Source organism: Dissoconium aciculare, assembly GCF_010015565.1.
Source record: "Dissoconium aciculare CBS 342.82 unplaced genomic scaffold K489scaffold_14, whole genome shotgun sequence".
NCBI lineage: Eukaryota > Fungi > Ascomycota > Dothideomycetes > Mycosphaerellales > Dissoconiaceae > Dissoconium > Dissoconium aciculare.
Window position 1 is genome coordinate 384,650 of NW_022984964.1, and position 23,073 is coordinate 407,722.

The following is a 23,073-nucleotide window of genomic DNA, read 5'->3' on the forward strand; positions in this document are numbered from 1 at the left end:
CAGCCCTGAAGCGGTCCGAAAGCATGACATAATCAACATTTCATCGACGGCGAATTTCTAGAGCTCTCACTGGCAGCGCATTGTGTCAGAGAACATCAATTGCATACTGCGCACTGCACCAATTATCTCACAGACACGGACGGTCCAATCGGAACGAATACGCAATGTCGACTCCCACCGCGCTCGAGGTCCGCTCGCTTTACAGATCACTACTGCGCCAATCGCGCCAATTCGCCGCCTACAATTTCAGAGAATATGCAAAGAGACGCACGAGGGATGCATTCAGAGAACATCGCGCCGAGAGCGATACGCAGAGAATACAGGATCTCATGCAAAAGGGCACAAAAGAGCTGCAAATATTAAGGGTACGTCACTCATCAGATTGTCCATCCAGGTCATCAATAAGAAACGGCCACTCGGCTGTGTCATATCGGAACCGGCGGAAGGATCTGATATTTATCGAGAACATGTCGAGAATATCGTGGCTGATAATGTTGACGACAGAGACAAACTGTTGTCAGCCAATTCTTCCAGCTCGATCGATTAGTGGTGGAAGGAGGCAAGAGTGGAAAGCAGAAGGGCAATGCAGGCGACATCGTCCGACAGAAGGATACTGGGTAAGCCTAACATCAACGCTATGAATGACGCTGCGCACAATCGCTGACACTGCGGTCTCTCTAGCTGGGACTGATGTGGATACGAAATCATGATTGTACAATATCATTCTGTGTTGAAGCATTGTATATGATGAGAGCGATCTATGGGGTTTCACACTGGTGCCTTCGCACTCTTTTCATATTCTCTAACGGCTGACATGATGTTCATTGCTGCGGTACCCATGCAATCTGGTGTAGTTTCGGGCAAGTCGGCACGCGATGGCGCTGTTCTGGTCATGGACTCAATGCTCGTGTTGGTATGTGAGAGCATAGTATTTACATTTTCTTGCGCAACTCTTCGGGCAGAGCAATGGCACATACTTCTTCTTTGCTTTCGGGAACACTGTCACACGAATGGGGTCAAGCGTGGCCTGGTGTCAAATCAATTATCGTGATAAAATAATGTACACCTTGTCGAAAAACACCTAATTTCCACAGATTAACAATCTTCCAATTTCTGCGAGATTCTGCTCCCTCACAGCAAGCCCTTTTTCAATTCAAGAACCTGTTCAGCGTGCCGACGAAGCTATGCAGCCAACAGACCAAAGGTGGCTCATACGTTGGTTGATTTCGGCTGCAGCTCATGAACAGGCGGAAAATCGAAGCGAATGCGAAGCAGTGATGCTGTCGTGCGGGCCATCTTTTCTCAATGCTCACAAACATACTACTTCGTAGCGGCTGATGAATTTGCTCTCCAAGGGATGTACTGGAAGTCTGAGAAGCATCGCATCGCCGCGGCGTCTCACAGGATGGCTGGATGCCAATTCCGAAGAGGTGGTATCTCTGTTTTTTGCAAGCCCACGCAGATTATCTGCACGCTAAGTCGAGTGTCTTTGGTATGTCATGACAGAGACGCTCATGCGGTATCTTGAAAAGCAGATCTCGGCACGCTGGCCGCATGGTGAGATCTAGTGAATGGTGCATGAAGGTGCTTAAAGTCACCCAACTCGGACTTTACGTGATACCTGATTTGGCGTGAGCTCTATAGCTCCTCGACGTTGTATTACGATCCGTAGACGGGAGTGGACGCTTCCGCGCGCTGAAATCGTCTATTCAGAAGAGATTGATACTCCTGGATCCTCGCAGAGTCTCAAATCCGTCACTCTCGTATAGCTTGAGCATATCGTCCCAGGTATCGTTGAAATAGTGTAATGCCCAGCTCAGATTGCGGTCGGTCATTCGCTCTATGACCCACAATTTTTCGTGGATGATTTTCAATTTGCCTTCTTCGCTCTCTTGGGGGATGAAGCCGTTCCACGTCCGGCCCATGTCCACTGCGGGAAATGGTCCATCATAGCGGAAGGCGACATTGAGAAAAGCCTGCTCGGCAAGATGGTCGTCGAATTGGTCTTTGGCCATTTCGCGCAGGAGACGATCATGCATGGCCTGATCCGGTTTGAGTACGTACACGCCGCCGTTGACCTGTTTGTAACCAAGACCAGGATCATGCACGCCTGCGTAGACGTATTTGCACAATTCGTCGAGCTTTGGATCAGCTAAGTCGTCCTCGTTCAAAAGCCCACGGACACAATCAAGCTCGGGCGATTGCTCTTCGTCGAATATTGCGTCAATGTTTTCAAGTGGGAATGCATCAGTGTCCAGCAGAGCGACTCGACTGAATTCAGTTTGGTTCCACACATTCAACTTGGAGAATAAGTCGCGCCATCTTGTTCATTGTGTCAGCGCCAACCCGGTGTTGTCTTTGATGGTCAGACAGAGTCCTTTACTTACCTTGCATCTGTCAAAGCTGTCGAATGCCAATTTACTGTTGGCAGTTCGACAACGTTAGCGCCAGCGGCGGCTAATAGATCTCGTTGATCCTGCGGAATGAACGGCGCAACAAACACTGTAAATGGGTATTTTTCGGATCTGTTAAGGCAATGTCAGCCAAAATCGCTTTCGTGTTTCATGCAGTATGTTGTGCCGCTTACTTTGATCGCGAATCCCATAATAATCGGTAGGCGAGTTGTTGTGCGCCACAGAAGTATGGATCATGGATAGTACTATTCCTCGTCGACATGTAAGCCGCGAAAGTTGGGCGGCCGGGACCTGCATAGTTGACGGGCTTGTATGTCTTCAGACGTTCGATATCAAATTCGGGATTGGGCAAGGTCAAGTCTTGCTGGAAGAATGCCTTGAAGCTGAAGAAGTTGGGATCGTCGGTTTTCCCGATTCCAAAATTGCTGGGATCCTTTGGATTTGACGAATTCGATGACTGGTGATCTATTGCTAGTGGTTTTTGAAAGTGCTCGAATATGTTCTGATTTCTTGAATTTGAGGTCGCGATCGTCACCCACGCCAGTGCTGCAACCAAAGCCAGGATGGTACCGAATAGAATCGGATTGATCGCATTCTTGTTAGCCAACATTGTAGTCGTCTCGAAAGAATGAATATCAGCGCAAGATATCTTCTTAAGACATGCGCATAGATAATGCGATGGCAACGATCTTCCGCAACATTGAATGTCTTGACGTCCTGCAATAGAACATGTCGCGGCGGAACACCCTGACCAAGAGTTCATGGTTAGGTAAGCCTCGGCAGGAGTTGCGACAACCCCTGGCTCGTGCATAAATTTATGCAGGCGCAACGGCAGACAGATGTGTTTTAGTTTTTCAAATGTACATGCACATTTTTGACAACTATGGTACTATACTGTTTACAAATTTTTGCTACCACATACAAGAAGCGTCTTTTCTATCATACAAATTACTGTATTCCGTAAGATATGGTCTGATATTATGCGTTCGCCACAGCAACTCACACAGCTGGCCTCGCATTGGATTCAGCTGCTTGTTCGTCGAGCTCGGTGGCGTTTTCGTATTTTCATGAATGTGATATGTTGCTTTCGCTTTGCTCGGTAGACCGACATCTCTCGAAAGACACGATTGCCGAGCTTGGATTGTTTCAGACGTAGAAAATTTGGATGAAGTTCGTTAAAAGCAGCAAGTGGGCTTATGTTGACGCTCTAGAGGTGCCGACAGTAGGAGGGCTCTTGTCGTCTCGACACATTAGGCAGTGACTTGTCTGAGGTCTCCGTACTTGTGCTGGTTCATGGCATACTTTCTGCAGGCCGTGTTTGCCGATGCTGTGCCAGGACGACTTCAAAAGCAAACAGTCTGACACAGGTAGAAGTCGTTAATCCGAAAGGGCGTGTATGCGTGACTAGCCTGCGTGCTGGCAGACATCAGAAACAGACATTCAGGTGTCAATGCCTCCAGACAACTCAGGAAATATTAGGCAGTTCCTCGTCTCGGGATTCGTCATCGATATCCACCACATCTCATACCAGGCTGTTCCCAAAGACAATTCCAGATTCCCTGACAACTACGGCAAAGGCTGGGGCTTTTGGTGCGGTCTGCACATGTCTTCGCGGTTGCGTTCATAGCCACCATGTCGGGATTTCGAGGTGCTTGGATCCAACCAGTGGGGACCTTGAGCAGGGCGTCGAACCAACGCTGAGCGACGATGCTATACCCCTCGTCATTGGGATGAATACCATCCCACGCCATGAACTTTCTGTCGATGTCGGCCATTTCAACAACGCCGAGCTTGAAACCCTCGACCTGTCCGGGCTCGACAATCGCAGGAATGCCTGCGTTGAATTCGACGGCCAATGCCTGCGCCGTCTCGTTCTTGATCGGGGGCAACGTAGCCACCAGAGTGACGGCATCTGGTACGACGCAGGTGATATATTCCAACATCCGCTGGAAACGATACAATGCCAGAGCCCGTGGTTCATCTGCTGAAAATAAAATATCGTCTTGGTTCAGGTCGTTCGTACCTGCAATGACCAGGACAATGTTCGGCTGTTGTGCGAGAATGTTGCTCACAATCAATTTATCGTGCAACATCTTGACTCGATGACCAGGGTATCCTTCAAAATGATTTGCGACTTTCGTATCATTTCCAAGTTGTTGAGTCCCTATGAAATCGACTGATGTGCTGCCTTGGATGGATGAGCATGAGAGTGAAGCTGCGCGCGTCTATACCTGTACTTACCAGAATTGACAAATGCATCATATAACTTTTGTCGAAAGCCATTGAAGTCCATGCTTGCGTAACCGACCAGAATGGAATCACCGATGAGCAACACGCGTAATGGGACGTTTCCACCAATGACTTCTCGCGTGTCCGAGGGACTCGCATTGGCAACATCTCTTTCAACAATGGGTGTGATATTGCTTGACGGTTTTACTGTTCGCACCCATTTTGATGCATCGTTCTTCGATCGGCTATACCTTGCATCTATAGCGATCATAAGCAGGGCCCATACGAGCACGTTTGAGATCCACATCTCTTGCTCTCATGTTTGACATTTCAGGAGTTGCTCATGAATTATGAATGCGGAGATGAACTGCATTTCGGAGTTCTGTAGGCCGAGACGATGTTGCCGGTTGCAACGGCATGCTGGAGACGGTATGCTGAAGCTGTATATAGCCAAATTTATTTCTCGCTCCCATCAAATCAGCAGGTCGGATGGTCTAGTGGTATGATTCTCGCTTAGGGCACACCCTGAGTGCGGTCACTGGTTCCCAGTGATCAATTTGCGAGAGGTCCCGGGTTCAACTCCCGGTTCGACCCTGTTTCTTTTGTCTTTTTGAAGGCCTGACACTCATTTTTTGGCAGTTCTTTTTGCACAGGATTGTAGAGCGGAATCAGGAGCTCATTCTAACGACGGCAAAAGTATGTGGCGAGCGCCGTTGATGAGTTATACCATTGTCTCTGAGGCGACATGGAGTATTTCAGCACAACTCATCTGCAATCAGGGCTCATCGGTTAGGGTTGATCGGTGATTGTTCATGTGTGAGTTCATGACGGACGAGACCGAAGCAAGATGCGACAAATACAGCGTGCAGGTGATGATCTGCACTGCCATATATTTCAATGCTATGCATTACGGAAGAAGGGAGGCCTTGGAATTGGACATGTTGTCGTTATTTGCAGTGACTGCAGAGGTCACGCAATGAAAAGCCTGAGAGTACAGTCCAGGCAGGTACGTGGGGTATCCCTCGAAACAGTCCTCACGATGGGGGAAGAATGACTATTGTACCAGAATACGATCAGTAAAAGAAACGGAAAAAGACATTCCGTGTCATCTGAGACCTGCCTATGCCGTCTGCCATGTCTACCTTCGCATAGAAAACGAAGACTGATACACATTCTGTTGCTGTCGCTGCAGTCGCTGTCGTGACCATCCAATCATCGAGTTGGAAGCGCTATACGCTCGTGTGGTTCGTAGCAAGTCCCCGAGTGATGTGTGCAAGCCAGAGCGTGTGTTTGGCTCCTGTGATTGATCCCTTTCCTGAGAGGAACTCTTGGTGTGATCATGACATGACGTCGCAGAGAGAATTCTACTGTACCACAACCCGTTGTTCGCTCATTGCCCTAGGACAAACGTAGGTGCTGTGGTGCTGAGAATTGGCCTCTGGCCAAATTGCACTACCAGAAGCACCGATGCATGGAAGGAACACAATTTCCCGACGTACTGCCCAAGTCACTGGGTGCGCATATTGATGGCAAATAGATGGTTCGAATGTGACTAGGTGGCCGGCAGCTAGAGCACGGTGAATTGCGACAAATTTGTTGTGATGGTATGCACTTCCATAACAACCTTGGAAGTCATCAAGGTACCAAATGCTGCCATGCATTGAACAGCTGAAGCGACTGAGGGCCCTCCAGTTACAGCGCAGCGCTGTTTTGTCAAGTTTTGCTCCCTGTTCAGCTGCAAGATCCGGTCACGTGGGCTGGGATTCCACCACTCGCAGGCTTTCATTGGCTCGGTCGATACCGTCGCTAGTGCAAAACCAAGGTCGTTTGATTCCCGGGTTTAACTCCCGGTTCGACCCAAGTTTCTTTTCGAAGTCAGGGCATCATACAAGGAAAGCTTCCAAGGCTGGAAGGTTGTCTCCGTGGTAGCTTGCCAGCCCTGGAGAGCATGTACTTCGAGGAGCTGTGCACAGTTCTATTGTTCGTACGGCTTGACCTTTGTTTTGCGATTGATACTTCCTGTGTAAATAGCCCCTGCATATATTTCTCTATTCATCCAACATCCTGCAAAACATTCGTCCCTCGACACCATCTGTTGTCAAGGCTGAGTTGAAGACATGGCGATCCCAGAGACAAACGAAGCCTGGCAGGGGCTCATCGATGAAGTCGCCAGCAAGATTGAGCCGCATCGCATCGAGCCAAAGTATGGCTTTCCGGACAAGAAGACGGCGGCCTTCCGAGGTCTGATCGATCACACCCTGCTCAAGCTCGATGCAACCGCCGAGCAGATCGATCAATTGTGTGCCGAAGCATGGGAGTGGGAGTTTGCGGTATGACATTCATTCATGATACATGGAGTAGTTCACACGGGTCCTTTGCAAGCCATGTAGTAAGGGTTGGCAGGAGCGAGGGACAGTAGGCTTGTTCTTGCTGGATCACGCTGATCGCTTCTTATCGGCAGTCCGTTTGCGTTCGCCCGAACTGGGTGAAACGCTGCGTCGACAACCTCGAGAGGTTCTCCCCCTCGTCACCAACGGCCTCGACTTCGAAGATCCTGGTCGCGAGTGTCATCGGCTTTCACGAGGGTGACTATCCCATCGATCATAAGTTGAAGTTAGTTTTCTCAAAGATCTCCAAGAAACGATTCACATCAAAAGCCCCAATCGCTAATCTCCAACCCCTAGAGAGATCACCCAAGCCACAACCGCCGGAGCCCAGGAACTCGACATCGTCCTAAACTACCACCCTCTTCTAGAAAAAGACTATAAAGCCGTGCACGCCGAACTCCACGCCCTCCGGACCGCCGCACCAACATCAACCCTGAAACTCATCCTCGAAACCTCGCGTCTGACCTCCGCGCAGATCGTTTCGGCGTCGGTGATAGCGGGACGCAATGATTTCGATTTCATCAAGACGTCGACGGGATTCCACGGGGAGGGCGCGAAGGTGAAGGATGTGGGGACCATGAGGGCATGTGCGGCAGTGCTCGCGCAGCAAGATGGCAAGGAGAAGATGCGTGTCAAGGCTTCTGGTGGGATTCGTGATTTGAGTCAGGCGGAGGCTATGCTTGAAGCAGGTGCTGTGAGACTTGGGTGCAGTGCTGGTGTGCAGATTGCAAAGGAGGCCGGTGGAGAGAAGAGGAACTTGCCAGCCGAATTCACAGGACATGGAGCGGGAAGACAATCCTCTAGTGGTGGTGGTGACTACTGATCTTGTTGCTACGTATCATGACGATGCACAACGATGAAACGACGAAACGTTGGTGACGGTATAAATGATTTAATTCAATCCACCGCGCAAAGTGTCAATGAAGAACAATCATCGCGCGGCAGCAAGGGTGGACTTCCTTGATGGGGTGGTAAATGGTATAATCTAGGTCCTCACCCCGAACACGATAAAAAGGTTTAACAAAATCCTTTCCCAATCGAAGAGGTTCGCCAGATCGCTTTCCGTTTTGCCGGTTTCTCTATCGCAAATCTCGTTTGACGACGAAATCATCCCATCTCGCCTCCGATGCATTTTTTGTACACTCCATAACTCCGGTCCGTAAAAGCAGACGCAGACTCGCTTGTGCTCCCTCATCATAAATTGTGACCTGCCAATGACTTCATGCCGACCCTAGCCCGTGTGACGGATCTGAGAAAATATTGACCCTTTCGAGGTTGACGCGAATCCTCTACTTTCTCCGGAAAGAGCAGCCCTCGGTGAGACGGGCCTTGCCACCAGTGGGCTGGCAAAGGACCTGCGAGCAGCCGGCGCAGACGACGACGGTTTGTGCGTGGGAGAAGACGGTGGTGATGGTGAAGCAGCCGGGGCACTTGACATCCATGAAGAAAGAGCGAGGGCCGGGCACAAGCATCTATTAGGCCTGTCAGCGCGTGATCTTGTGGTCACATGTTGTATGATACTGGGTGATGACACATACCTTCAGCTTGTGCTTGCGGGCCTCAGCCTGAGGGGTGGGGTTTGACAGATCGACGGCCAAAACCTAAAGAAAAATACTCCGTCAGTATCGTGTTCGCTCGTGAAGTCCAACACCAGACAGCAGAATCATCCTCCATTGCTGCCACGAGACTCGCGAAAGATCGCCACCCAATCGTGTGCCACACAACGGGCGCCTCCGATCCCAAATTCTCCCAACGTACCATGATTGCGGTATTTCTGGATTTTTATTGCGTTTGTTGTTGTGGTGAAGGTCGTGAATTTGCTTTCAAATGCGTTGTCGATGCCACGGAGCAGTTATCGATGGCGGTGTGTCGTGAGAGGGGGAGCATTATAGATGGTGATGTTGGATTTTGCTAGTGCAGCTGGGTGCGCCAAGAGTTCGATGGCGTGGGCGGCAAAACCCCCGGGACACTTTCTACACAAAAGCCGGGGGGACTGGGAACTCCTCCACGTCTTCCAATGCCATCTACGGACGACGCCGATCGTCCGTGCCTTTTGCCCGCATTCAGCGAACACTACAGGGTGGCGGATCGTCGACCCTCACGCGACCAGCAACATTCCGTCATTGGAGCTCGCGAGACGTCAATGGCAATGCAAGTTTTGTGATTGCCGTTGGCTCGAAGCTTCCACTGTGCCGCGGTTCATTGTTCTTCGTGGATATGGCCAAAGTGCCATCTTCGTTTTCACGAGAATATGCTCGAAGTGTCTTGGACACTAACCACATCGATGGTGCCTCGGTTCAGTCTATTAATTTCAGCGTGATCACTCGTGGCGAATTCCATTGCGTGACGGCAATAGACAGGCCATTGCACTGTCCGGAACCCCTCGTTCTACCGTGGCGCACAATCATCGACAGATATGGACAGTGACACAATCTAGAGTGACATCAAAGGGGATGTTATTGATCACGTTGTCATCCACGCTGGTGCCAGAGCATGATTTGCTGGACCACAATCCCATCAAGTGGTATCGGCATAGCCCACAGAGGATGATGCTTTGGATGATGCGCGAGAAGCTAGCTACATACCTACGTAACATACATACACAAGATGCAAACACATAACAGGAACCAAACATTCGGCAAAGCTAAAACTATGCTGGCACGCTCTTGCGCGTGAGTGTTGGGGATTGAGGGCCACATATCTGACCGTGAGTACGCCATGATGAGTGTGATCTTTCGGCTGAGACTGCTCAACACACAGATGAGCACGAGGGTCTCTGACGCGAGGCGTGATGCACATAAGCCTTCGTCGTCGTTGATAGGAGATTCGTCAAGGTCGTGATGTATATGGTAGCGAGCGTGAGGGCGTGGAGGGATTAGAGGTCATGTGAGGAAGTAGGGTAGAAGTTGATGATAATGGTGATAGTGGTGATGGTCATGGTCATGACGGGTGTTGCTTGAGCACGTGTTACTCAACCGGTGCAAAGAGCAGTAGATCCTTCCCAACAGACGCACGTGCGGGGTGATCAAGGTCTTGCAGGCGAGCTTGTTGTGTATCATTGGGATATCAAGCTTGTGATGAAGCTGCCTGCTGTGCCTGCAATGCTGTGTAGCTGCATGAGAAGATGGTCGAGGAAGGCATGCGTGACAAATGGCTTGCGTAGCTTTTTCTTGTACTACTTGTGGGATTGGCGTCGACCAGCTCGGCTGATAGCAACACTACCACCGTGCTGGCCTTCGGAAGCGTCCGGGTTGGACGGGTCGTAAGTAATGGGCTGGAACTCCGGGTTCTGGAAATGCGCCTCACTACAAGGAGATCTGACGAAGCGATATCGTTAGTGGATTTGTGTCACAATCTTGGCGGCCACGCAACACTTACTGCAGCATCTGCTTCGTACGGAGCGGGGCTTGACGGATCTTCAGAGCAGGCATGGTGTCGTTCTCGTGCTTGTATTGCACGACGCTCTTGCGGAAGGGATCTCGGAAGGTCACACGCTGACACGGCGTTGGTGGTTGAGAAATGTTCGCCGCAGGCGCCGTATGCAAGGCAAGTTCGGCTGGCATGTGCGTGGGCGGAGGCAGCGGAGGTGCTGATGCCTTGACCTCGCAAACATGGTGAGAGGGAGGCAGAGGCTGGTACGCCTGGACGAAAGACGTCTCAAGTTCAGCAGGTTGAAACATTGGCAGTGAGCGAAGGTCGAGGTCCTGAGTCGACGCGGGCACGGCTGGCAGGGCCTGCACTGGATCGCTGGATAGCAGACCACTCTGGAGAGGAAAGTCGTTGTTGAGGTTGAACCAGTTCTGAGCTTTGCCATTCATCAAGGACATGCCGGGAATGTCGAACAGAACATTCACACCGTCCACAGGGGCATTGATATCTGCATTTAAGTTGGACAGAGAATCATTTATGAAGTTGTTGCCCATATGCATGATGGGAACATCCGCGAAGTCGTTGCTTGGGCTCACGTATTGCAAGTAGGTCTCAATAGGCATCGATTGAGCCATGTTGTTGTTGATATCTTCCTGCTTGTACAGAATATCGTAGTGTCCACTATGTGTGGATCAGTATGGAGCTATGCATCGATATTAACGAGGGCATCGTTGTGTACTCACGGTCTGTAGAGAAGTCGAACATGTCCCATGGGTGCAAGGCCAGCGTCAAGCTCCCACTGATGGGTGTTCACCTCTGTGCCCTCGCTACGGTCGAGGTAGTGAACTTCGAGGACAATGTCGATAGGAGACAAGAGAATCTTGTGGAGCGCATGAAGGCTCTGGTGGTCCATCTCCGAATCGATTGTCTCGATGTATTCGCAGAACTGATGAACGGTCTGGACCTCCTCCATGTAGGGAGCATAATCAGCTTCATGAGTCTTGATCCATGATGCTGTCAATAACTACAACGTTGTCAGCACCTAGTGTATTGAAAGGGAGAAGGCAGCATCATTGACCTTCATGCAGAACACAAGGTACTCTTGAACACCTTCATTGTTGAAGGTATCCAGCAAAAGATTCTCGGCAGTTCCGGTGGCGAGGGACTTGGCGAGCTTCTTCAGCAAGTCAATTGCTTCCTCGAAGAAATCATCGCACACTTCTGACGACGTTCCCGCGTCCTGAACGATCGAGCGCAGCAAGCACATGCGGGCCTCCTCCTCTTCGAATGTCGTCACACTGTTTTGACGAATGAGGGCCTCAAAGTAGCCAAAGGCAACAGCTGTTACAAGATATGTCAGTACCACTCCCTGATGGCAAGTTTCAAGTCGATGTGAAGATTCGTCACGAACCTCGCCATCCACATTTTCCATCGCCCCGAACAGTTCGATAGTGAGAGTACTTTTGCGGCAGTGCCTGCAGATTGTTAGTAACTAGCCATGTGCGAAGGCGCGGTACTAGTTCACTTACGGCTGTCTTTGTTTGGTATACCGGATCGGCAGCAGCATATTCAGTCGTGATGGCAGTGCTTGGTTGGAGTTGACCAACAAGAGGACCCTAAAGGCGGACGGACCAAGTCAGTGACGGTGATCTCAAGCGGGCACAACATGATTGCTTCCGAATGGTACCCCGCCGTCGACCACGACAGCAAAGGCTCCCTCTCGTCTCCGAATTACACCGCACACGTGAAACCCACGTACCGTCAGCTCTGGCTCGTATCGTTGACTGTTGCTGAAATTCTGCAGGTCATCCAGTGTCCCTGTGCCATCGTAGAATGGCACGGAGTCAACCGGTCGCGTTTCCTCGGCCATCATGTGAAGTTGCTGCGGAAAGGTCGATGGCTGAATCGGCACGACGGTTTGCGGACGACGAGTAAGCGCAGACGTGTTGATGTTGCCGTTGCTGCTGCTGTTATTACTTCCACCACCACCGACTCGTCGAGCTTGACGTTGAGCGAGGTTCGTCACGGCAGGCGCTGAATACGGCGCGGCGGGTGTTTGACGACGTTTAGAGTGGTTGGCACGAAGATGGTGGCTACGGATGGGCAGGCCGGCGGGCACTAAACGGGCGGGCGGTAGCGGCTGCTCCACGGGCAGGTGGAACGCTTGTGGAGGTGCTCCGCTGCGAAAGTTGATGGGGTATCCGCCGCGATAGATGTCCCACGACCCCACTGCGGCAACGCTTCCAGTTGAGATGTCGTGAGGATAATACGCAGACGGCGATGCAATGAAGTGGGAAACTTGTTGTTGACGTTGATCGAAAGCAGATGGGAACGGTTGCTCATAGCTTGGCATGAGCCCGGGACCTCCCGAGCAAAAATTCATCATTTTGTCGTTGGCGTCGACGAAGATATCGCGACTCAATCAATATCGATGTCGCTGGCTGTCGTTCAGTGTGCAATGTCAGAGATGTCCTGATAATTCGTGTTCCGATCGTGTTCATCAATGGTCTTCGTTCGAGTTCGATCGTTTGTCACGGAGAGATCACTGGGCGTGATCGTAATTAGCAATGCAAGGCGTTTATCATCTCGGAGTTCGTGGGCGTCGTGGGCAGAGATAGCAATGTTGTCGTATGTCTCATGGGAGGAATGGTCGAGGCTGGCCTGGGCAGGTCAAGTTTGCACCTATCCGGAGCCGATGATGTTTGACTGGAAGCATCCGCTCAAGACCAGATCGTATGGTTATTGGCAAAGACGAAACGTAGGGAGAAGAATCAAAGGCAAGAGGGAGTGTTTGGGAGTCAGGTGGGTAGAAGAAGCATCATACAAGACCCTGGAGATGGGCCTAGTCAGATCGATCACATCTACGGCAACGCATCCGAAGTCTCCCAAATGAAGCGTCGGCAGCGCCAGCAGCAGGTAGGTCTGGTTTTCCCGGAAATCAGTCCGGTCAATGCTTTCTGGGGTGGAACAGGCGATGAAAGGAAAGCATGTCAACGACACCACCATTAGCAGCAGCAAGAGTAACACAGTAAACAGTGTATATGGTTTGCCCTCATCGCAGACACTCGCATGGTACCAATGTGCAGCCGGTGCTAGACGGCTAATGAAACGGCGAACAATGATGCTTCTTTCTGCTGCTGCTTGCTGCTTGCTACCGCTTGCCGCGGACGCCCGTCTGCCCACCTGCTCGATCTACGCCTACTTCCGACTACTGCGAGTCCGCCGATGTAGCGAAATGTATTGCAGCCACTCCTATCATCCGACCGCGGAACCGACGTGCAGAGCGGCCTGTTCAAACTAGCTCCACTGGGGTATGACTTGTACAGTGGATGACTGAGGGAGCACAGAGCCTCTTCGTCTGGTGATGCACGCGACGGTGGCAGGACGCTGTGTCAGGCATAAAACGCCAGTTGTGGGCGGTTCGTCTCGTGGAGGGTCGCACTGGGACACAGAGGCGAGCGAGGGCATGAGCACGAACCGAGATCTTACCCAACCTGCAACCACACGCATAGAACGCACGCCCTGGACCTTGGTACGGCGAGAGACTTCCGCTGGGATTCTTCAGCAGCGGCCTGGGCGTAGGTCTCTTCGATGACGCTCAGTTCCAGAGGTCGGAGACGTCTCCAGTCCTGCTGCGCCTGCAAGAATCCGAACATCGTGAGGGTTGCCTCTTCCCTTGTTTTCCCGCCGTCCCCGAGAATCTCGGGGCTCGACCTCCGTGGGAGCATTGATCACCCTATGCAGCCATCACCATATCGGTAGCGAGAGGAGCAGGAAGCGTTATAGCGATGGCGTCAACTGATGGCTGTAGGTGTTTGGAAGAGAGTCGAGCTTGGCGTGGATGGTGGACGTTGACGGAGCTCCCCGGCAGTAGCTCGGGACGCATTGTCCATATCTGGTTGGCTGCGATGAGGTCGCTTGTGAGGAGAGTCGACTCTGGAGTCTGTACTGTCTGCATTGCACGGAGTGGTACAGTATAGTACTGTTTGCAAATACCTCGCAACGTTGATTATTACCTCCTGCTGTACCTGTGCCTGTAGTCCACGCCGAAAGAGCGACGGCGACGACCAGGCCTTCTCCGCTCCCGTGCGAATCACGTTTGTTTTTGCTCAACAGTTCCGCTACCCATGACTTCGGAGGTGGTTGCGATACATGCATTGTCAATGGGAACGTACTGTACCTGCACCTGAAAGTGTCAAGCCGCCATCCATTTCCTCGGATCCATATTCCTACAGCACGGATACTCAGAATAGGTGGACGAGATCGCGATGGCGGCCAAAAGCACTGCACTGTACATCACTGTACATGTTTCTTTGATGGAGAGAAGACGCCTGGCGATGGCTTCCGGCCCATCGGCTTTCCGAAGCACGCTACGAGGTTTGCCTCGCAGGCTCGTCCTCATCGCCATGCATAACATCACACATGCTGCGACCGTCCTGTGCAGCAATCCCAATCTCACAACTAGATCGCCGGTATCTCAAGATCTGTGCTATTTGTTGCAACGATGCTCGGAGAAATTACGACCAACGGAATTTTAGTAAACGCATGTGAATACGTATTCGTGACAAGTATAGACCTTGCATATGGACAGACATTCAATAATTGATGCCCGATCACGAAAGTTTGAACAACACCTCACGATGCGGGCTCGTTGACTTGGACAGGAACAACAGCGCGAAAACGCCTCGTCTATCCGACAAACAGTGGCATCCGGCTAGCAGAAAGCTAGCCTCGAACCATGTCTGAACATATCTAGGTAATTCCCTGACCATATCACTGCCGATGAACGCCGAGATCGTGTCAACATGTCTGGTGCAAGGCGACAGCGAGATGGTGGAAGGAAACACCATCACCTGGCCCTCGGTCTCCTCTCGCCATTGTCGCCGGGCACCCAATAGCGACCATGTACTCTCCATGTACTCCGCTATTGGAGATCTGTCCCAATGGTCCGCTTCCAATGCGCCGGACGAGGCTTTTCCCAATGTAGGCTCGAAAAATGCAAAGATATGCGGGTGAGGCGATGGTGCACGATCGCCGGCAGCATCAGCAGCGGGACCGAGCGAAAGGGTCGGTCACCACCTCAGCGATGGGACATGATCGCTAAACATGCCTCCATCTTGGCCAGGATAAGGGAATTGAGTTTTGTTGGGAACAAATAGGTTCTTCATGGGCCAACGAGGGACGACAATAATAATAAGCTCAGACGAATGAAACTCCGGGCGACCGAACCTGCAGTCAAAGGACCGATCGGTTAATCTGGTACTGCTCGACTACTAAGACTTGCAGGTCGATTTGTGCGATATTTCTCCGATCGACCAGTCGCGATGCTTCCAGTATATGGGTGTGGACCGTGTGCTGAGATGGAAGCGTATTGTGTGATCCCTGGCAGCGAGCCGACCTGCTAGATGCTCTACCCGCCGCTGCCGCGCTGCCGACTACTGCACGTTTGGTACGCCATTTGCTGCAACGTCGGCTTCCCGGGCCCCAGGGAACGAAATTGAAAGGAATATTGTTCTTGATGGATGGGAGGCGCCATCGACACACACACAACGCCCACCTCGATCAGCAGGGATCCCTTCTTCGTCTTTCGCATCCATTACCGACTCCGCGGCTCAGCATGGTTCGCTGTTCTGCATCATGAATATCATCAACCCTATCTATTCCAAACGCCAGGTCAAGACGATTCGTTGCAGTACCCACGGCCGTACCGCTGGCGCGCGCGACATAACGGACATGCTACATGACTCACTCTGTCGCAACACGACTCGACGATGATGCATGGCCGTTGTAATCGCACATGAAAGATTACATCCCATTCGTACAAGATCTTCGCTTCGTGCTTCACCAGCGTTCTGTGCTTCCTACCTTCGGCTATGTGTGTTTGTTTTCTCCTCGATGTAGCGGCCGAGGAGTGCCCGCATTACTCTTCTACTTTGATCTGGGTGTCAGCTCTTCTGGGCACTGTACTAATCGACCATTACCCATGCTAGGTTTGTCGCAGATTTGTGTTGCATCATCGCAGAAAGTGGTTGTGATTGCGACCCTTGGGGGCTACTGGTCTCCATGTCCATCTTGGCACACACGTGGACGTTCGAGACTCACCAAGACGAATGATTTTCCTTACTCGTGATGACAGTGATGACATTATCTCCTGAGCAATCCACGGTAGGCATTTGCTCCGAGACAGCCAAAGCAACGCCTCATGAGCCGGTGGTGGCGCGAAGGCGGTTGCCAAAGTTTCCAAAGCGAGCAAATCCTCCGCGAGGCGGCGGCCACGGCGTAATGCCAATGTCAACGATCCTCTGAACCCTGCCGGTCTCTCGGGTTTGCGTGTGTCTGATGACAAAAACTCTTCGCAGATAATATTCCGGACACAACGGAGAGCCAGGGCCGAAGGTCCGCTGGAAACACCAAACTCAAATCATATCCTCGCTCTCTTGACTCTCCTAATCAATTCGTTCCCATCGACACGTCATCAAAGCATGTCACTCATCGCCTGCATGGGTCTGCTTCAGAATTCGCTGCGACATTCTTCACGTATAGGGGCACTACCAAAGGTGGCAGCGGTAAACAACAACAACAACGGACATTGGTGCATAATCACTACTTCAACACAAACGCGCGCATGTGGTTGGCAGGGTGTGCAGTTGCCTCCATACACTACTGACTTGTGCTGTTTCAATTGACCATCTTTGTCCCCCTCGTTGTCGCTTTCGTGAGGGTTGTCTGATTGGGTACTCCTTTCAGGGTGTCTTCGTGGATCCCGATCCGTGGGTTCACTTCGAACAAGCGTGCCGCCGCCGCTGCTGCTGCTACTGCTGCTGCACGTCAGACAGGGTATTCAGCGGTCCCGTGTTGCCGACCCTCCACCATCACCACTATCTCCACCTTCACATTCACCACCCTTACCCTCGTCGCCGACCTTCGATCTGGGCTGGGCCCTAGATGTGTCTTCTCGTGATCTAAGTGTTACCACTTCCACCATCTACACTTGGCAGCCAGATCAAAGGTGTTTCGATCGAACGGAATCACACAGCGTCGTGGTGTCATTCGATTCAGTGGGTGGAGGATCACGCGGTAGGTCAGGACCAGAATGCCAAACGCAAGGGGCAGGTAGGGAAGGCTCACATGCGGGTTGAGGAGCACATCGTTGAACCAGAAATTGTAAGTGAAGCATGGCACTACTGCCCACCATCGGACCCAATAACAACAAGATCGTCGTTTTTTTTTCATTTGCCGACGGTGCTGCTTCTTACTGTTGCTGACAACGATTCCGTCTGGACCGCATGCCTGCACGAGCCTTTCGTCTCTCGCCGTTGCTCGGTACAGCGACGCTGGGGTTATTCCAATTCTTCTGCTTTGTTGGTCGTCGTGCGTACACAAGCGCCAAGAGCCGCCTTCATCATCGATGTCATCTACATGCTTCTTCTCTCACACACCATCGCCGTCGATGGCACCCCTTCCCCGTGACCTGTGAATAGTCCGGACGCTGTTCTGTGGTCGAGGGACGAAGGCTGCTTGTGAGGCTTGCTGCCACCCGAAGGGATGCACTTCCCGTAATGGGCAATCTCGTCTGCTGATCATTGCAAACAAGAGGTTATCCTGCAATTATAATTGTGTAGGTGGCATCCTTGTCGTCATGACTCAACTTATTATTATCTTCAAGCGTGCGAACATCTGGGCTGCGGGAGTGCGAAGGAAGAGTCAGGCGGGTAAGTCAAATGAGTGCTCAGAAGGTTGAACAGATCTGTGTGGCAGGGCGTTCCTACATCTACCAGCACATGTCGCCACATGTTGTGAAAACGATCGTGCATTTTGTTCACTGTTCATGAGTATCGTATAAGTTTTCCATCCCCACGATCCAGATTTGAAGCAATTCATCCATCCAGGCCGATGCTACCGATGTCAGTGCTTGACAAATCGATACCGCAGTCTGTCTCCGGCTGAAGCTCGAGCACTAGCACTGTCAGTCTGCAGAGTGATGACGACTCCCCACCGAAATTCGGAATGGTGGGCGGAATTGGAGCCCACGGAACTCTCAGCCGAGCATTTCCAGAGTCGTACATAGACGCAGCTGATACGTGCGCACGGAGGCGCCGATGGTGCAACGTTCACGTACGTCTTCGTGCGAGGATACCATTCCTCGTGTCAATCGCATGTCTGGATAATGCACTGTGCGTTTCCTGCCTGTTGCATTCGCAGGCTTTTCAACACGACAGCGACAGATGGTAACGGCGCATGAGCCGAAATGCCCTCGTTAAAGTCTCTCTTTGATCGAAATTTGTATCGCAGATGTGGAGATGGAGTCTTGTGGGTCATGAAACTTTGTTCGCCATAAATCATCCTCGACCGCGACCTTTCCGTCTGCCACTGTGCGATCCTATAGTAGCCTTGGCATAGGCGGTTGATGACATTTCCCGAAGATCTGCATCAAGTCCTGTTGAGCCCGCTCCAGACTCATCAACCTTGAAGCCATCGCTCTCGTTGAGGACTAATGATGCTAGAGACTGAATGGCACCGGTCCAGGAAGCGACCGCGCGCATACGATCCAAATCCGCGCGGTTCTCAATTTCTACAGTCCCCGCATCCTGGTTAATCTTACCATGCAGTTTCTTATCGAGGATAAGAAATCCGACGATGTCCTGCACTTCAGGGATGGTAATTGACAATCTTTTGGCGATAAAGTCCAATCGGAAGCGTGTGTAAGGTGCAACGAGCTTCACAACTGCCTTGGTGCGCATGTTCCGCGTGACCTCGTCAATGTTTTCGGCGATGAACGGATCGGCCAGGAGATCGCGGTTTTTCTGTAGCACCAAACCGTACTGATCAATGTCATCCCTCTGGTAAGCGTCAACAAGCTCGGTCATAGCTGCGATACGCGGGTCATTCTTGTAAGGCTTCGTCTCCTGCGAGTCAAACGGATTGATATCGGACCCCATCAACATGGTGGTGAGCACGAGGTATTTGAGCACCTGAATGCGATGCAATGAACCGGCCTCGTCGTAATTGCGGAACGATTCGAAAAAGTCGCTTTGTGCGTCCTTCCAATTCTCTGTACATGATTTCAGCAAGCAGAACGCGGTCATTATTGGCATGCTACACACCTTCGCTCATATGCATCTTGCCGCCACACTCTCTGATGATGCCCATAATCTTAGGGTGTGGGACAGCTGAGCGTACTCGTAATGCGCGTTGATACAAGCCCTAGAATTGCATATTCAGTATCACAGTCATCATAGAAGCTGGACAAATACCCACCTTTAGCCGTTTATTATTTCGCGTCTCGGCGAACATCTGGATTTCCAGAGCATATGCTTCCAGAGAATATGTGCCTTTGCTTGGATCATCTGATCCATCCTCTCGCTGACAAGCTTTGTGCAATTCTCGCACTTTACCTGTAAGGCGAGCATAGTCCTTCTGAGCTAGCCATAGCCGGGCGAGCTTGGTGTTCGTTGACAACCATAATCTCTCATTATTTGTTGCCTGGAATGAGTCGAGTGTCTTGGAATAAAACTTTTCCATGCACTGATTTGCAGCTTCGTCGTCTGCGTTTTTCTCGATGAAATCAAGCATGTTGTTTATCGACTTTTCGGAATAGTTGCGGGTGACGGCCGATTTCACATAGGTCAGCAGCTCTGTGTAATGCTCGACTGCCTTATCATAGCGGCCAAGTTTGAACTCAAGCTTGATAGCTTGCTTGAGACCTTTGAAACCCCAATCTCCCTTCTCTTCTTCCAATGCAGGTACACCAAGAAATTCGTCGATCGCTTCTTCCGGGTTGTCCACCTTCATCTGCTTTGCGTTGTAGTATTTGTTCTCGACGTCGACATCGCCACTCTGATCTTGGTCGTCATCGTCTTCATATTCGAAGTCGTAGCTGGAATTGTGTCAGTACGTGCAGCGTGGGAATGAGTGCACAGTTCGTACTTCTCCTCCTCGGAATCTTGCATGAAGTCGTCGTCGTCCGACATCTTGTTGTGCTGGTCGATTAATTCGAGGGTCAATTACCAGTTTCTTGTAGCCCCGGAATCTTGAAGCTCGCAGCAAATGTCGCAGTGTATCTTGTGTCGATTCCAAGCAAAGTTCCAGGTAGCAGGCGATTCCGTGGCGCAATTGGAGTCTTGAAGCTCAAGAGAGTCACAATCGTCCATGCGGCGCGTCAGTGCTTGTCGATAAGGCGGGCACTTTACACGCGTTGGTGCGGCTCTTCCCGCCACCATCAGTCCCAGCCCTGAAGGTCGATCATCATCGTTCCTGTCACATGCCTAAAGATTTGAATACATGTATGTAAGTGACAAACAGTTGCTCGCGTGTTCTGTTGCGTAGTTCCCATCTCTTTTGTGTCTATTGCAGACATCGGCATTTCAGCACAACAGCAATCGCATAGCCAACAAGGTCACCGACAAGATGGGTGGCGATTTGAATTTGAAGAAGTCATGGCATCCGGGCCTGATGAGCAACCAGAAGCGCGTGTATGAGGAGGAACGCAAAGCTCTCGAAGAGCGCAAGAAGACCGATCAGTTGGTCAAGGAGCGAGCGGAAGAACGCGCGATCCTAGAAATGGAGCGATTGCAAGAGGCAGCTGGTGGCAAGAAGCGCGTCGACAAGGTAGATTGGATGTACAGCGGGCCTGGATCTGGTGGCCCTGGAGTTGGTGGTGTCACGGAGGAAATGGAAGGATATCTCTTGGGTAAGAGAAGACTTGACGGTTTAGTAAAGAGGAACGAGGGCGAAACAATCAAAAAAGATGCTGCGCAAGACACATTCATGACCGCTGGTCCCAGCGCGAACACCTTGCGCGACACAGCTGCTAAGGTCGCGAATGATCCCATGCTAGCAATCAAGAGACACGAGCAAGCGGCTTACGAAGCGATGATGAACAATCCCACAACGCGAAATCAACTTCTACAAGCCGCTGGCAAGGACACTGTTGAAGAGAAGGACGAAAAGAGCCATCGTCGGCACCGACATAGACATCGTGACGAACGGGACGATCGTGAACACCGCAGCAAGAAACGCGACCACGGCGAGCGAGAATCAAGGTCGCATCGCCACCGCTCACATAGACATCGAGATCGATCACGTTCCGACAGTCCGCGAAATCGGTCGCGATCTCCGTACTCAAATCGTCGAGCAACCTCGAATGGCGAGCGCTTACCGAGGAGATCAGAGCAGGATCATCATGGTCGTTCGAGAGGATATCGTAGTCGTGACTACAGTCCTCAAAGATCACCCTCTCCATTACGAAGGCGAGATGCCGACAAGCGACGATCATACCCAAGTCCTGGCCGATCTGGTTCTTCGAGGTCACGTTCTCGCTCGCCATATTCAGCTAGACCCAATGAAAAGTCATCACGCCGCCAACGAACTAGGCAGTCGCCTGATCACTCACGAGCACCAAATTCTCAGTCCCGACGGTCGCCGCCAGTGGACACTAGATCAAGCAAGCCTACGGATGACGGCGACGAGCGGGCCAGGAGGTTAGCAGCCATGCAATCCCAAGCAACAGATTTAGAGGCGGAGCGCCGGACGAGGCTAGCGGAGATCCAGGCTCAGGAGTCAAAGCAACGCATGGAAGATGATCAACGTCGGTCTGATCAAGGCAGATTCGTAAATGGACTCCGGCGTGAGGCCGAGGGCGTCGATATGAGTCGGCGGCTGCACGCACAACGTCGTGGCGGCGGATTGGCGGATGATTGAGTCAAAACACATCGCTCATGTACTTGTCGCTGCTCTCTCGCGAGTTTCTGCACAGACATAACAGACACGGCAACATTTGTCAACACTTCCTCGATATGGATCTGCAATGCAGAGTCGGCTGCAACGCTGCTGCACGACATTCGGAGAAATATATGTATCGTAACGAGGGCACGTTCCGAGATTTGCATTGAGATGACAATATGCACGTTGTGAGCAACTCGGTATAGTGTGATATGCACAACATCGCTAAATTTCTCGCCGCTTGTAAAGTCTTTGACTACTGCAACGCTTGCGTCGGTCCGCCTCCGACGTTTAGACACAATTGATGCACTGAAAACGCCGTACTGGATCCACCGGAATGAGGGACTTCTAGATCATTAGCCGACGGTGGTGTGCATATTGTGCGGGCATCGGGTCCTCGAAGCAATCCTCTCAAGCAGCTAGAGGACGCGAAGTATATTGAAGAAAGGTATAGTGGAGAAGTTCCGAGTCGTTCGCATTGGAGTACCATATTCGGACACGTTACGCTTATTACTCCTCGCTGGCAATTTCTTCTGCAGCGTTTTCCCTTTTCAAGTTTCTGCACACAAGCCGACGTCTATCGGTCTAGCATCGGTATTTCTCGTCTGCAGGCATCGGAAGCTACGTAAGGACACTTGCCCTTCGCGATAACGAATAACATGGCAACGCACGAGAAACCGTGTTCGGTAAATGCATGCATAGACTAGACACAGATATCGCCCGCGCGGATGGAGCACTCCGATGACTACCTGGAACCTAACACACCGTAAACAGCGGCATTTATTGATTGTAGTGCTTCGTAGTTGCTGAAATTCATAACGGATATCCTGTAATAACAAAAAATATACTACAATAGAGAACCTCATGTGGGAGAGAGAAAGCACAGTAAAACACTAGCCCGTTTCGAGGATGGAAGCTGTCCGAGTGGCCGTCTGATTTGATTGATTCCTGTG

At 51.4% G+C, this 23,073-nt stretch overlaps 8 protein-coding genes and 1 non-coding gene across 9 annotated transcripts; 4 read left to right on the top strand and 5 right to left on the bottom strand.

Annotated features, from left to right (window-relative positions):
* The first annotated feature begins 30 nt into the window (after positions 1-30).
* K489DRAFT_384087 (uncharacterized protein) lies at positions 31-766 on the top strand. The gene is made up of 3 exons (XM_033605774.1): positions 31-365; positions 505-617; positions 682-766. The coding sequence occupies exons 1-3, from the start codon at positions 165-167 to the stop codon at positions 689-691; spliced, it is 324 nt and encodes a 107-aa protein (XP_033456222.1). The 5' UTR covers positions 31-164; the 3' UTR covers positions 692-766.
* A 943-nt stretch (positions 767-1,709) lies between these two features.
* On the bottom strand, positions 1,710-3,024 carry K489DRAFT_413099 (glycosyltransferase family 8 protein; the record flags this gene model as incomplete). The annotated part of the gene is made up of 3 exons (XM_033608003.1): positions 1,710-2,322; positions 2,388-2,525; positions 2,588-3,024. The coding sequence occupies 3 exons, from the start codon at positions 3,022-3,024 to the stop codon at positions 1,710-1,712; spliced, it is 1,188 nt and encodes a 395-aa protein (XP_033456223.1).
* Positions 3,025-4,051: 1,027 nt separating this feature from the next.
* Positions 4,052-4,764, bottom strand: K489DRAFT_302640 (carbohydrate esterase family 3 protein; the record flags this gene model as incomplete). The annotated part of the gene is made up of 2 exons (XM_033600459.1): positions 4,052-4,598; positions 4,652-4,764. Coding segments are annotated over 2 exons (660 nt in total), but the record flags the coding sequence as incomplete, so codon positions are not given.
* A 362-nt stretch (positions 4,765-5,126) lies between these two features.
* Positions 5,127-5,237, top strand: K489DRAFT_t56. Its single transcript has one exon. It is a non-coding gene; the product is annotated as a tRNA-Pro (tRNA).
* A 1,295-nt stretch (positions 5,238-6,532) lies between these two features.
* Positions 6,533-7,914, top strand: K489DRAFT_384092 (deoxyribose-phosphate aldolase). Its single transcript, XM_033605775.1, has 3 exons — positions 6,533-6,973; positions 7,105-7,256; positions 7,328-7,914. Exons 1-3 carry the CDS (start codon positions 6,761-6,763, stop codon positions 7,851-7,853), a joined length of 891 nt encoding a protein of 296 aa, XP_033456225.1. The 5' UTR covers positions 6,533-6,760; the 3' UTR covers positions 7,854-7,914.
* A 405-nt stretch (positions 7,915-8,319) lies between these two features.
* On the bottom strand, positions 8,320-8,791 carry K489DRAFT_390869 (uncharacterized protein; the record flags this gene model as incomplete). The annotated part of the gene is made up of 3 exons (XM_033606640.1): positions 8,320-8,502; positions 8,569-8,631; positions 8,789-8,791. The coding sequence occupies 3 exons, from the start codon at positions 8,789-8,791 to the stop codon at positions 8,320-8,322; spliced, it is 249 nt and encodes an 82-aa protein (XP_033456226.1).
* A 1,414-nt stretch (positions 8,792-10,205) lies between these two features.
* Positions 10,206-12,785, bottom strand: K489DRAFT_373642 (cysteine proteinase; the record flags this gene model as incomplete). Its single annotated transcript, XM_033603442.1, has 7 exons — positions 10,206-10,347; positions 10,409-11,080; positions 11,143-11,423; positions 11,478-11,740; positions 11,811-11,874; positions 11,929-12,015; positions 12,159-12,785. 7 exons carry the CDS (start codon positions 12,783-12,785, stop codon positions 10,206-10,208), a joined length of 2,136 nt encoding a protein of 711 aa, XP_033456227.1.
* Positions 12,786-18,738: 5,953 nt separating this feature from the next.
* On the bottom strand, positions 18,739-20,370 carry K489DRAFT_326239 (CSN2 COP9 signalosome complex; the record flags this gene model as incomplete). The annotated part of the gene is made up of 4 exons (XM_033601890.1): positions 18,739-19,451; positions 19,504-19,603; positions 19,658-20,276; positions 20,327-20,370. 4 exons carry the CDS (start codon positions 20,368-20,370, stop codon positions 18,739-18,741), a joined length of 1,476 nt encoding a protein of 491 aa, XP_033456228.1.
* Positions 20,371-20,669: 299 nt separating this feature from the next.
* On the top strand, positions 20,670-22,099 carry K489DRAFT_396584 (uncharacterized protein; the record flags this gene model as incomplete). Its single annotated transcript, XM_033606879.1, has 2 exons — positions 20,670-21,695; positions 21,795-22,099. The coding sequence occupies exons 1-2, from the start codon at positions 20,807-20,809 to the stop codon at positions 22,097-22,099; spliced, it is 1,194 nt and encodes a 397-aa protein (XP_033456229.1). The 5' UTR covers positions 20,670-20,806.
* Between the last annotated feature and the right edge of the window lie 974 nt (positions 22,100-23,073).

Bases quoted from the DNA above. Each gene is read 5' to 3' on its own strand.
- K489DRAFT_384087 (XM_033605774.1), top strand. From the start codon at position 165: ATGTCGACTCCCACCGCGCTCGAGGTCCGCTCGCTTTACAGATCACTA. The intron at 366-504 runs GTACGTCACTCA...TGTTGACGACAG, and splicing joins AAGAGCTGCAAATATTAAGG to AGACAAACTGTTGTCAGCCA.
- K489DRAFT_384092 (XM_033605775.1), top strand. From the start codon at position 6,761: ATGGCGATCCCAGAGACAAACGAAGCCTGGCAGGGGCTCATCGATGAA. The intron at 6,974-7,104 runs GTATGACATTCA...TCTTATCGGCAG, and splicing joins CATGGGAGTGGGAGTTTGCG to TCCGTTTGCGTTCGCCCGAA. The intron at 7,257-7,327 runs GTTAGTTTTCTC...TCCAACCCCTAG, and splicing joins CCCATCGATCATAAGTTGAA to AGAGATCACCCAAGCCACAA.